Genomic DNA, 14,400 nt, shown 5'->3' with positions numbered 1-14,400 from the left:
TTCTAGTTCATAGTTACTGATTTTGAAATTTGCTGTTTGTGTTTATTTTCATGTTGTTCAGTTTTCCAGCCATTAGTATTGCTGTTTGTTGAAAAAAAAAATGCGTGATTATTTCACTGACCTTTAGTTTTTTTAATCAGTTGTTTCATTTACAAAATAACTTTGAATGGTGAAAAAGTGAGTCTGTTTTTAATAATGGTATAAAGCACAGAAGGGTAAAGTAGGTACTATACAAAAATGGTATAGTGTCTAGAGATAAGAATATTAAAAGGCTGGTTACCAGTATTTGGAAAGCAATTAATTTTGTTCAATAATAATCTGAAATATATTGGTTAGACTAGTCAGTAGTTTATCTGAAAAGGAAACAAAGTGAGGTAAATTTTGAAGACTTATCTATAGGTTGGTAAGGTTCTTTAATAATTGTATAAGCCATAATTAGTTCCTGTAGGTAACACATTAGACAATGAAAGTTGGTTTCCCAAATGTGTATTTATTTACTAGTTTGTTTAAATACAAGTGAGCCAGATTGGTCCTTTAATGATAGGTTGTCATGAGTATGAAACATTATTTTAAGTTGTATAACATTGTCCTTAATTTTTCCTCCCAATGGCCTATGATGACTCCATTTTGGCTACCTCTGCATATGCAGCAGCAATGTGAGATTCCATACAAGGCAAGAGTGCAAAACACTGTTGCTTTATGGTATATTGAGAGTATTGCTCCCACAACAATACTTTTCCCACTTTCTAGAATGTTATTAGCAAATCTGTTATGTCTTTTCATGAATGTGTGGCTTTTATGAAGTTGAATCACACAATTCAAGAACTAGAAATAAGTTTTATAGTAGGGTCAGCCTCCAGGCCTCACACTTGGAAAAATAATTGTGAGTACCTCCCCTTTCAAACTCTGTAGATCTATTCTAGATAAGAGGAATAAATTGGGTCAATCTTACTTGTAATGTGGTTACATTACATGTTTAAATAGAACTTTGTTATTTAAAAAGTGTGTAATCCTTAACACACTTTTCTTGGTGTTTGAATGTATTTAATAGGACCAATATGTTTTTTGCAAATTAGATAAAACTTAAAATGTAAATATCTGACTGACAATAGTATGTTGATTGAAATCCTTTTATGTAACATAAAATGATTTATGTCCAATTATAGCATTGAAGGGAGAAGGAAAGGCAGTAAAAGTAGGTGTACTCTAGACCCTTGACATGAGGAATGAGCACTTCTGTAGAGAGGAGCATGTGGACTGACACACCCTCCCCCCCACTAAAAAGACTGATGATGCTTATCAGGATGGACAGTTTCAGTTCTCAGGTGTGCATTTGTTTAATCCTTTTGTCATCAGCTTCCACAAAGACCCTTAAATTTCTGCTCAGTTGAAAATTGTTAGTTGGGAAAACTGCGTTTTAATAATTGGCAAGCAAATTTTATATTTAACTTAATTCAAGCTTTAACCTGCACTGAGAACTCATAATACGTATTTCAAAATTTTGTCTACCAGATCATTTTATTTTACTTGTATTGACTCCTGCCACATGCTTATTTATGTTTGACTGTACATGTGCCTCTCTTCTTTTCTAATACATCTGTGCTTTTAAAATGTAAAAAAAATCTTGAAAGAGTTCTACAGAGTAGTACTAAGATAACAATATGCTTTTGGTAAGACGAAAGGTTAAGAAGACAGGAAAGAGATTTTGGGGGTATAGTCATTGGACTGACAAAACCTAAACAAAGTAGTATCATGCAGGGGTGCAGTGGTCTGAATGTGCAAAACCAAACCTACAGGAAGTGCCATCACTTCCTGCAGCTATGCCTGTCCCCTGTTCAGCAGCAGGCTTCGCCCTGTGATGCTGCAGACGTCTAGCTTGTTCTGGCTAGCACGCCCTCCTTCAGTGGCCTTGCCGCAGTCAAGACATGCTCGCATACATCTGAACAAAATTTCTTCTTGCTGGAACAGAAGCCTCTTTTCTCTGTTTCTATCCGTTTCTGTAAGTGGGAGACCTTTGGTAAGCATCCTACTTATAATAACCTTTGCTGCATTTGAAAAGAATTAAGTTCACCTCATTCTCTTGCTCAGGCATTTGAGTCATATCTGTTATTCTTCTCCAGACCGTTGCCAGTTTCTCTCTGTCATTCTTAAAATGGAAACACTTATTTTTTAAAACAGATTCAGCATCATGTAGCCAGTGATCTCATTGGTTCACTGATTAGTATCAGGTGATTTCTAATTTTGGTATAGCTCTTCTTCCTATAAATATTTCACATTCTTTTAATATTCTTTAAAGAGCAATTGTAAACATTTATAAATTATAAATAGTGTTTCATGGAGCATCAGCTGGCATCATCTGTTGATGCAAATTAAAGCCTGTCCAAACCTCAGCATCTGGGAGGAAACAATTGCATACCATGTGTATTGTTATATAACCAATTCCACAGTCAGAGTTCTACTATTGGGCTGATCAGATTAAATAGCACAAGAGCAGAGATATCTTTGCCAAAAGTTTGTTTAGGAAAGCACTTTTGCCACTGCAAAGTCTAAATTGGCTATTTCAGGATTCATTATTGACCTATTCACTAACCAGGAGAAACAGGTAAGTGGATGGAGAGTTGCAAAGTGGGAAGAACGTGAGAGGTCATCATGCATGCAACACTTGCATGAGTCACCCAGACAGATGTTGTCTCTTTCACTCTCAATAATTTTTAGGCAGCTGAATTCTAAGATTCCTTCAGTAGTCTTTCTGGCACCTTAAAACCAACTTTACACTATAATTTTTTTAAAAGATTTATTTATTTGTGCATACAGGCCAGAGATGCGGCGGGTGAGAGGCTTCACCAGAGACAGAGTGGGGAGCAGAACAGGCAGATCTATGAAGTACACTGCTGAGGGGAGCAGCGGGCGGGTCAGGAGAGGTCTGCCACGCCATGTGGTCACCTCTGGGGCAGGTGGGAATCATGCGGACGTGGCTTTAGCCTCTCAGTGCTGTGCTTTAACCCACTGCGCCACCAGGGAGGGCCTACACTATAATTTAAATACTATTTTTGTTTTAGGCTCTTTAACTTTTAGTTCAGGATGTCTTTTCTTACCACTAAGGGAAAAAGAGTGGGGATTGGTGAGTAGGGAATGGGACAGTAGGAGTTGAGGGACACCAGGTAGTACCTCTCAGTGCCTTAGCAGCCTTGTTTTGCTTTTTCCTTTGCAGGTCATTATCCAGCTCAGGAAAGCCTGATATTCCTTGCTCTCTATATATGAAGGAACTGCAGGGTTTCATTGGCAGAGTTATGAATGACTACTTTAAACACTTTGAATGTTTGGATTTTGTCTTTGACAACACGGAAGCTATTGCCCAAAGGGCAATTGAACTTTTTATCCGCAACGCCAGTCTCATAAGACCGCTTGGTGAAAGTGGGAAAATGCGACTAGCTGCAGACTTTGCACAGGTAAATTGATGCATAGCTACCAAGGGGGAATGGCCCAATCTCAATGTTACCTATGAAATAAGAGACTAAATATTTAAGCTATATTTTTCTAAAGAATGTAAGCATGAAGGAAAATAAATCCAATTAAACTTAATAAAAGAGGAAAGAGTTTTAAAGGTTTTTTTTTGTTTGTTTGTTTGTTTTTGTGCTTAACAAAGTTACCACTCATCTTTGCTAGCCCAAGGCCAAGGTAAAGTAGCGCACACCACAGATAAGTAACAATTCCCATTTATACATGACACGGTACTTCCTCACTATTTTACTGTCAGTATTGATAAAAGTAGTTAATTAACCTGCTGGAAAATAATTAAGGCAATGCATTTTATTTTTCAAACAGTGGAAAGGGGCTGTCTTGTTTTCTTGTAATGAGAAACAACTCCAGCACACCTGCAGACCCCTAGTGGCAAACTCAACAAGCCAAGACCATGCATTAAATCATTGGGGCACACGGTGGACCTGGTCATTGTTTCTTAGGGATATTGAAGTTTGAAGCCTTTCCAAGCCATCTGATATGAATGGAATGGTATGACAGTAAAATAACAGAACCATTATCAGCTCTTACAGAAAGGGGATTTTTCCCCCTTTGTCCTTTAGACAGATCTTTTAAAGTCTTTTGAGAAGATCACAGGCAAAAGAAAAATACCTCAAATGTAAACTTTCACTAAAAGATTCAGCAATAGATGGTTCATATTTTTATGGTCAAAGGTGGACTCATTTTTTAACCTCTCAAAGCTATTAGTCTTACAAAAGAATATTTCATGGTTTCTCAGGTCCTTCTTGCCTTTGGATGTAGACATGTTTTACTTTCCCAATTTTTTACTGTGTGTCTGAGAGCAAGTTTTGATATTTATTATTTCCCAAAGATAGGATGGTGGATTGCTTATATTAGGGGGTAATTTTCAGACATGCACTCAGACCTGACGGGAACTACAGAAAAGAATCTGCATATAGACTGGTGTTCAAGAGCCAGGATCTTTGCTTACCTATGGGTCTAGGAACTCGTTATTTAGTTATTTTCATCCCCAGCTGATATGCCTATAACCAGTAAAGAGCCTTCCTGTGGGTACGTTGCATTTAGTAGCCTCAGCATGAAAACAGAAATGAAATGTTATCATTAATGTGGCTCCTTTTCCTGTTCTCATTTTATCAGCTTTATTCTCAGGCCCCTGTACATTTTCCTTTGTTGTTATAGGTAAGCTTCTGCTTAAAGGGAATTATATATAGTATCTTATTCATTCCATATTGGGGGTACAGGTGGCTTATGAAGATGAAGATAGTGATGGACTAAGATTTGCTCTTATTTGTTAGAAATGTTGTGAGCTTACTCCAGTGGGTCTCTCTGTTCTTCTTTTCCCCTTTCTGCCTTCATTTTATTTTCTTTCCTATCTTCTCTCCCTGGGCTCCCTCCCCCACCAGTTTATTTGCATTCTGCTCCAGCTGGTCCTTGAGTCACTTTCCTGGAGGCAGCACTTCAAGTCCAATTAGAGTGGCAGCAGAGCAGGAGATGGCCAAAATGAGTGCGGCAGGGAAAAGGCTTTGCTTTTTTTAAAAATTTTATCTTGACTGCATGTTCCCTTGTAAGTCCTGAAAGGTGGAAAGCATTATCCTTTAACCCTTGCTACTGCTGCCAGCACCTGCTCAGATGAGTAGCAGCTCGTGGCCAGGTTGAGTGGCTGCCATCCTAAAACTGTGTATTCAGGATTTGGACTTGGCGTTCCTTTTTGTTAAGACATGTCGCTCAATAAACCAAGCCTTTCCAAGGTCCCTTCCCTTAAGAGAAATGAAATTCACCAGTCATTCACTTACACTCCAAAGCATCCTTTTTTCCGTTTCTTAAGTACAGCAAAGAGAAACACAAACAGCATTTACTCAGTGTAGTGATGTATATTTTCCCTCCTTACAGTGACATTGGTTGCTGCAGTCTGTGTGCTGCCGATTCCAGTGTTCACTCCTGCAATGTGTCCCAGTTTCAGAACCACTCACCGTGGGGGTGAGCCCCTGTTCCTTCGGTTGTGGGCACAGGAAAGACAGATGGAAGCACTCTCATAGACTGTCATATTTGCGATCAGCAGCTCTGGCAAATATTGCTACATCACTCTCCCACCCCCTACAAATTTTTAAAAATTAAAGTGAATTTGGCATTTTTGTTTCATTTGATTTGGCTTCTTGCCACATCTGTTGACCTCGACTTTCAGAATCATTACTTGGTTGAAAGTATCTTTCTAGGGTCAGTCAAAACACTTACATAGCATTACCGTGATATTTTTATTCATGGTAGGCATCACTGGGAATTAGAAAACCTTTTGACTGCCTTATTATTGGACGTTCTATTAATTTGTATTCAAAATTAAACAAAGTTGTTGAGCCATTGGAAGCAAAAATGCACAAATCCTCTGTGGTTTGGAAAGAGTTCTTGTGATGAAAGTGCCTGCTATTCTGGCATAAATAACAGAAAGAGAAAGAGTTCAAGAGAGGACTGGAGTCAGCTTGGGAATGCTGATTATCTGATATAAAGTCCAGTTGCAAATAGGGGTTATAATACAATTTAAAGATTTCACTAGGAATTCTGATTTCCCCCACTGACACCATATCGCTAGTGAGAGAAAATAGTTGCAGGTGCCATATGGAAGGTTCACGGTGAGAGAAATGCCCAACCAGCCCCTTAGGAATCAGGTCGTGGGTTTTCTACAGGTAATTAATTCCCTGCTGTGACCACATGGTCTCTGTGTGCACGCTAGTCACACAGCAGTTCTAAAGCACAACGCTTGTCCAAGACCACAGGGATTTTGTTGACTCAGAATCTCTTTGGGGACTTGTCCACACTGCCCTCTGAAATACACACTCCTCTCTGCCCTCAGCTTCACTTCACCCTGAAGGAAAAGGCTGGCTGTTGAAGTTGGCAGTAAGTTGTTTACGCAGTGGGCTGCTTCTAGGTCTTCTGGTGCCCTTTACATGTGCATGTATGACTGTGTTTGCCTGAAAATAGAAATTTAGAAAAGAAAAAAAAAAAGAGAGAGCAAGATTGCATTTTCTGTTCTAATTCTTACTGCCTTTTCTCCTGAACAATGTCAGAGCAGGAGTGCCCTCAGAGTATCCAAGGATGCCCTGTGGTTAACCAAATGTCTGTGGTGGGCAAGGAGCAGCCATGTAATTAATTTACTGAACCTGCAGCTAACCTCTTATCCCCTCCAAGTAGGGAGCTGGAGAGACTTGCGCTTAGCTTTTTTGTATCCACAGCTAATTGCAGAGTCACCTCCTCTAAGGGGAACACTCCTGCCCTTTAGAAACATGGCCTTTATTGTTTAATGGAATTCTGGCAGGAGAAAATGGCTTTCAGTACCCTAGAGGTTCTTTATGGATGAAAAATTTATTTTAAACATTTAACATTTTGAAATTGTCCTTTAGCATAGAAATCTGCATCATCGTAGATTGCATAGCCATTCAAGGTCACAGTCTCTCATATAGTAAGTTTTTTCTAGCCACTTATTTGTGACATTTTGCCTGCTCAAGTGCTAAGACAAGGGCTTAAACTTCAAAAATGATGAAGCCACTTGTATAAAAAAGAAAAGATGTCAATACATTTTATGAAAAATATTTCATATAATTTCAGTATGTAAAAAACATCATACACAGAGGTAGGTGTATGACTGGAATGACCAAGTCAGAGATATATGAAGATCACATTTTCCTTTGTGTTTAGTGTAAAATAAATGACACACTCTGAAGGAAACCAGAAGCTCTCACCATGAATAAACTAAACAGGTTCCAGAGAATAGCCCATCACTGACTATCTTTTAAGTTGAGAACATCAGTTCACTCTGCTCTGTTTTGTATTGTTGACAAGAATCCGGCTGTTCTTCCTTAGAATTTTCTTCTTATTTACATGTGCTCTGGTATTTCTGACCACATGAAGTTTCTCTCAAGGACATGCAGTGTGTCCTCTGTATCTTCTGTAAAAAGAGTGATACACCTGTCATCTCATCAGCCTTAGCACCACCTCAGGAGAGCTGCCCTCCACTTCCCCAACAACCGGGCTTCACAGTAACCATTATATATTTTGTGCACATGTGAATCTGTGCACACCTTACGATTTTGTTGGATAATAATTATTATACTGTTTAAATAATTATATATCTCCACTACTAAATTTGGGAGAGCTCCTTGAAGTCAAAGCAGTTTAATTAATCTTCTCACCCCATGTGTAGCTTGGTACCTTGTGATTAATGGGAAGTTCAGAGTATTTCTTGAGCCCTCCCTGTTGGTGCATTGGGTTAAAGCACAGCAGTAGGAAGCTAACCGCAGCTATTGCAGCACGAGTTCCATCCCCAGCCCCTCAGGTGACCTGCATGGCGCGGTGGACATTTCCTGTCCTGTCTGCTGCTGCCCTCAGCAGTGTACTTCATCAATCTGCCTGTTCTGCTCCCTACTCGTCTCTGGTGAATCCTGCCCCTCCCCCCCAGCACATACCTTTGGCCTGTACCCCAGTTCTGTATGCATAAATAAATTAAGCTTTTTTTTTTAAACTCTATATTTCTCAAACTAGCACTTGGTTTGTTTTCTATGGTCTTCCCACAGCATGGAGGTTTGCGCAGAAGGATGACCAGCAGACTAGAAGCCCCTCTTCCCTTTCGTAATTTTTTTTTTGAAGGTAGATGTTACATTGGCAGAGAACTTTTCTGTTATTTTCTCAAATATTCTTTGCTGAGGTCCTGTTTATAACAAAAATGGAGAAACAGTTTATCTCTCTCTTTTTTAAAGATTATTTTCACTTATTTATGCATACAAGACCTGGGGTGTAAGCCAGAGTTGCAAGAATGAGAAGACTCACCAGAGACAGAGTGGGGAATAGAACAGGCAGCTCTACTGAAATACACTGCTGAGGGGAGCAGCAATGAAGAGAGAAGAGGTCTGCTGTGCCCTGTGGGTCAACTCCCAGGCTGGGTATGGAACTCATGCTTCAGTGGCTGGTGATAACTTGATAGCACTGAGACTTTTAACCCCTGCATTACCAGGGAGGCCCGGTTTATTATATTAATTTCCATATATATAGAAACTTTGCATCTGCACTTTGGCAGATAAAGAATAGATAGCCTAAAACTCCAATTAATGGCAGGCAAAGTGTCTAATCAAAGGAGGAAAGTGAGAGCCAATAATTGCTAAAGTCTTGTGCCAAGAAACAGGCAATTAACATATAAAGAGGGGAAATTTTAAATTAAAATGTAAAAGGGTGATCGTTATAAAAATACTAATAATTGGTGGCATTTTATGAATAATTATCTGCCATGTACATGGGGCTTTATATAGTATTTTACTTACGTAATTCTGTGAAATAGGTTTACCTCTATTTGACAGTTGAAAAACCTGTGAATTAAAAAGGTTAAGTTTGGGGCTATTCAGTTTGTCATGGTAGATTCTATATCCTAACATTGATGTGCCAGCCCCAGAGTGAGTGCTTTTAATCACTTGGGTCACCTGGTAAAAAATTGTCATCATTTATATCTAATATAAAGAGACTTGTGATGCCTACTTAAAGAATAAGTGCACAGTCTGAAAAATCTTCCTTTTTCTGAGTTTCTTCAACATAGGTCTAAACTTCCTTTTCTTACACAACAAAGAAAAGTTCTTCTGTTTTTCTGAAGTCTTATGATGTTTCTTTAGTAAATAAATGTGAAAGTTTTGTAAGTTCTTACCATTAATAAATTTAATTGACTTTAAAAACTTCCCTCACCGTGTGGGGAAAAAATTAAGTTTATTCCAAGTTACAATGTTCTGTGATCCAGGTGTGCCTCCAGTTCATTTTAGGGCTCCTATATAAAAAGTTATAGAATATCTTTTATTATTTCAGATGGAGTTGGCCGTGGGTCCATTCTGCAGAAGAGTATCTGATTTAGGAAAGTCCTATCGAATGCTCAGGTCATTCAGGTAAGATACGCTGCTGTGATTGCTGTTAATATAGCCATATCCGATTAGCAGGTAATCCTTTCCTCCTAGTCTCATTGAGCTCTTTGAAATTGTTAATATTCAGGGCTATCCCTGATGGTGCAAAAGGTTAAAACACTGCATTATGAAGCTCTCCAAAGCCACTGCAGCACAAGTTCTATCCCCCACCAGGGAGCTGACTCACATGGCACAGCAGACCTCTCCTGACCCACCCGCTGCTCCCCTCAGCAGTGTATTTGAGTAGACCTGCCTGTCCTGCTCCACACTTTTGTCTCTGGTGAATCCTCCCACCCCCACACTTCTGGCCTGTACCCCAGTTCTTATATGCATAAATAAATAAATCTTTTTTTTAAAAAAAATAAAAACAATGAATTAATTGATACTTGTGATAAGAACAGACCAGTTTAACAAGGAAATTCTTTAGAATGCTTAACTAGCCTCTTATCAGCTCAAATTTTAAGGAACACTGTCTATGATGATCCGTGTCTTTAATAACAGTTTTTAAAGATGAAAAGATGTTGTTCATTTGACAGTTTATTGAAACCAGAACTTTCCAAGCTTACATCATGATGCATGAAGGAAATGCATACGTTAAAACAGATGAACAGCCCTGAAGGCTGATGGGATGAACATGTATTTTTATTACCATTTTGTGACCACAGCATACAAGAAGGGAAGCCTTGAAATAAGCTATAAACTATCCATCATAACTAAGAGCATAGTGTTCTTTAGATGCATCTCTATGAAGATAATATAGTCCAGGCATGTGATTCTATAAAAACTGGCACAGTATAAGACTGTAATCAGTAGGCAGCATGAGCAAATGCAATTCTTTCAGGTAAGAAAAAGAACGGTGGTACCATACTTCTAGGCTGCAAAGCTTTTGAAAGTACTTAAATATCTTGTTGAAGTCTTAATATATTAAGAGGTAATATATTAAGTCTTACCAAATATATATGAGTTGAAGGTTTAAGAGGTCTGGAGCTTATCAGTTTACCACTGAGCTGTTTGTACCATAGAAATAATGTGATCGAAACCCTAATATCACTTACCTGAGTAAAGAGCATAACAATCCCAGGGACTGATCACATGTTCCCCTTGGCAGAATCAGTTTGTACACCAGACAACCTACCCATCAAGTGTAGTTGATGGGAAAAGGATCTACCTGGGATTTGCTATATTATGGGTAGGCTATTATTAATGACTGCCTTGTCTCCCATATTTAGTTATTTTGTGTGTATGTATTAAACATTTTAAAATGTCTTTGTTATTCTCTTTGCTTTTTTTTTTGCTAAGTAGAGTTATATCCACATACTTATATGTCATAATGTAGAGATACAAATTTTGAGGGTTTCACAAAGGCCCAATTCCTCTTTTATTTTTACTGAATCATTTAATCTTTTTAATCTTCATTTATAATTCTTAGTTGGTAAAATGGAGAATTTGATCTAGATCAGTTTTACCCAAATTGTATTGAGCAAAACACTAATTGTCTTAGTCAAATATTTATTTATTAGTTTTATTTATTTAATATATTCATTGTATCAACCTCCATGAAATTCCCACCACCTGTTCCCCTGTGCACCATCACCATGGTCCCTGGTGCTCTTTCCACCCTGTCCTGGTCCTTCACCCTCCTCCTCCCCTATCGCATGTCTCTGATCTATGGTTGCCTGATGCTTTTGATTTTTACTTTATTATAATTACTTTTTTCAGTTCTTTTTTTAAGTCATTTAAGATGGGAATTTTTCAGCTCCATGAATTCTCACATAAGAGAATTCTCTACAGGAGAATTTATTAAGTTTGAATAATGACACCTGCTTATGGCATAACTAATGACTGATCAATGTATAATTTAAAAATCTTACATTTTTATGTCTGGCTTTTCTCATGGTACAGTGGTCAATTTAGATGGGTTTCAAACTTTTGGCCACAGCTCACAGCAGAGGGAGTTTCCACCACAGTCAAGCCCATGCTGGCATGCACACATGTCCTCCACCCACACTCATGTACCACCTACATGTGTGTCAGGGAGCAGTAATGACTCTCATTTCCTGGATGTTCTCTGACTTTTCTTTTACATTTGATTATTTTATCCCACTAAATTGGCTTCATGACATACTAATGGTTGGCATCAGGCAATTTCCCACCTTTCTCACTGGAACCTTAATCTTCAACTTTAGCTATAACAGTGACAGGGCATTGTGTTCCCTTTTACAGCTGTAAAGATTTGTTCTTTCCTCCTGGGGTTCTGGTCCCCCTGAACTCCCTCCTGTATATCACTCCTTAGCTCCTAGGACCTGAGCACATGTATAACAATAATTATATCTTGCCTATGGGGCATTCCCACAACTTGAATTTGGTGAAATATACTCAAAGACTTAAATATGCCCAGATACTCCTACAGTTATAGTGAAGCTACAGATATCTGTTGATAGATCTGAGCATTTTCTCAGTTGTTTAATTGGACTTGGGCAAACACTTGTTGAAGAATTTAGAACTACTGGACCATCAATAAAATGAAAGCATAGTATATGCTGGGATTCAGATATACCTTAGTCTGCAAAGACTGTTTTAGGTCCCATCTTCTGAAAAGAGGAAAGTCAGCTCTCTGCCTATAAACTCGTTGGGAAAACCCTGGCCCTTCCGCCTCAATTGTCAGATGAAGAAAGCTGACTTAGGAAAGCTTATTTATTTAGGAGGTCCTCCAGAATCCTTTCCTAGAGAAGAGTTAATCAATACAGAGAACTGATTATTTAAGTAATCCAATTCTAGTTCCTGTATTTGCCAGTGTGAAAAAACTTGTTGGAGATCTGTTCTCCAAAATTAGTCCTGAGCAGAACAGCGGAAGGGCCCATTCTTGTTAATCTTAATAAAATGCCATATTCAGCAGATTGAATATATGCAGCCATTAATAATTTATGTTGTTAGTTAACAACCTCAAGGTGAAAAATGTTTCCTAATTCATCAATAAATCAAAAAACAGTATATATTATAGGAGCCTTACTGTTTTAAAAGTTCCATGTATGTGCATGGAGAAGAAAAACCATGAAGGATGAACATGAAAATACTCTTTGGATAGTATTATTGTCATTATTGACTTTTCCTTTGGAGGATTTCTATACTTTTCCAGTTCTCTGTTTTGGTTGTTTATATTTGTAACCAGGAGAGACAATAAATGCATTTTAAAATCCCATTTGCATTGTTTTTCCCATTTAAAAATAGCAAAGGAGCAAAAATAACATAAAATATACTAAGACATTCCCCAACAGAAGGGAAAGGTTAAGAAAAACAGGCAACCAAACAACCAAAATAAGCAGGTTGAACTCACTCTGAATGAGAAACAGCAGGCCTGGTGCAAGGCTCCTTTCAAGGAAGAGTGACAGATGTGTCGCGTACTCTCTCCCTGTCTCTCTCTCTCTCTCTTTCTCACAATCTTTAGCAAGGCCACCCTTCTCCCATCATGCAGACATCTGCCTTAGGGCACTTTCTTCTTGACAGTAATATTTGTAGACTATTTAATCAAGCCAGCAAGCTTCTTGCATCCATTTACAGTTTACTGTCAGCATTAGTTTCTCAGGCAGCAGGGCTGTTCTTGCCCAGGACAGCATGCCACCTCAGAAAGCTGCTGACCTTATGGGTTTGCTCTCGGGTAATTTGTGTTTCTACCCAAGGCACGATGTCAGTGCTTTGAGAGCCCATTCTTGTCCATCCCTCTGCCACACAGTACTGCCCCCTAAGTGGTGTTCATAAGGATGGTTATCTGAGTTCTACCTGGCCAGAGGCCTCATGTTCTCGTGCAGCTCTTAGTGAGTGAGGCAAAGGACAGGAGCCCATTCCTTTCACCAGCTCAGGGACACAGACTCTGCCTTCAGCATACTCCACCACCTTGGCTTTGTCCCTGGATTATGGCCACATTCTACTTTGCTGGAGCGTAACAGGTTTAATAAAAGCAACGGAAACTTTGAGAGAGATGGGCTGCTGTGATGGCTGTGTGAGCAGGAGGGGGGGGGGGAAGGCCATCCCTAATTCACGGGGGTGTTTGTCAGCTGTTTTCAGTTGTGGGGTTAGGATGGTTTCCTGTGCCTTCGGTTTGTGCTGGGGACCACAACTTGCAGGCTCCAACTCTGTATCCTGGCTGTAGCGGTGAAGGCAGCGTCTTTGCAGCTTCCATTTTGAGCACTATCAGCACTAGGACCTCTGGATGTGTTCTGTCCTTTCTTTCCACTTGTTAATCTGGAGCCCTTAACCAACACCCTGATTTAAATGTCCCCCAAGGTTTTGAAACCTAAGTTTCAGGTTTCAGCTTTGTAGTCAGAAAGCAGCTACATTTCTGGCTTGGTTTGTTGTTTGCCACTACTTTGGAGGTGCTCGGACACCCAGTAATCATAGGAGGCTGACTGGTTTATTTTCATTCTATTTGATCATTTACTGTCTGTTAAGCAAGGGCTACAGGTAGCTCTGTCATTCTCGCATTTTGCACTCGCAGCACCCAGCTTAGGTATGACCTCAGGGAGGCAGTTGATCCTGAGAGAGGGTACAAGGCCAGGCTGCACATCTGGAATGGGGTGAGACTCGCAGAGCTGCCTTCAGACCCGGGGCCGCCCCAGCCCACTCCTGTCCAGAAGTTCTCCCCTTGGCCTTCAGTCTGGCTAGTCCTGGGCCACTTGAATGTTGTCTGTATCATCCGGCACCACGTGGGCATTTTAAAGAGAATCTATACCCCGCACTGTGGCAGCAGCCTCCTCTTCACTGCTGCTGCGGCGGGCTTCCAGGAGAAGAGTCAGGAGTGTGAACGCAATGTCCACTTTTACCCTAGAGTGTCTGCCTAACCCCACTGCATACTTTCCCACCTGACCTGCTAGGATTGACAAACTAGGCTTTAAGAAAGGAGCTTGGAAGCCCTCCATTCTCTCTCCTTTGTTCCCTGACTCATCGACACCTGTCAGCCTCCTGTTGTTCTTTCCCAGGA

General features: G+C 39.6%; 1 protein-coding gene across 2 annotated transcripts in view; it reads left to right on the top strand.

Annotated features, from left to right (window-relative positions):
* The window catches only part of COG5 (component of oligomeric golgi complex 5), a 146,031-nt gene that overhangs the window by 119,751 nt on the left and 11,880 nt on the right, over positions 1-14,400 (top strand). For both annotated transcript variants that reach the window (XM_012720930.1, XM_004676929.2), the window contains 2 exons: positions 3,212-3,449; positions 9,334-9,410. In XM_012720930.1, the coding sequence (XP_012576384.1) occupies positions 3,212-3,449; positions 9,334-9,410 (315 nt within the window). The remainder of the gene's footprint in view (positions 1-3,211; positions 3,450-9,333; positions 9,411-14,400) is intronic.

This window comes from Condylura cristata, unplaced genomic scaffold (genome assembly GCF_000260355.1).
Source record: "Condylura cristata isolate star-nosed mole 26May11 unplaced genomic scaffold, ConCri1.0 scaffold00005, whole genome shotgun sequence".
Lineage (NCBI taxonomy): Eukaryota > Metazoa > Chordata > Mammalia > Eulipotyphla > Talpidae > Condylura > Condylura cristata.
This window is presented reverse-complemented; position numbering and strand designations above follow the sequence as displayed.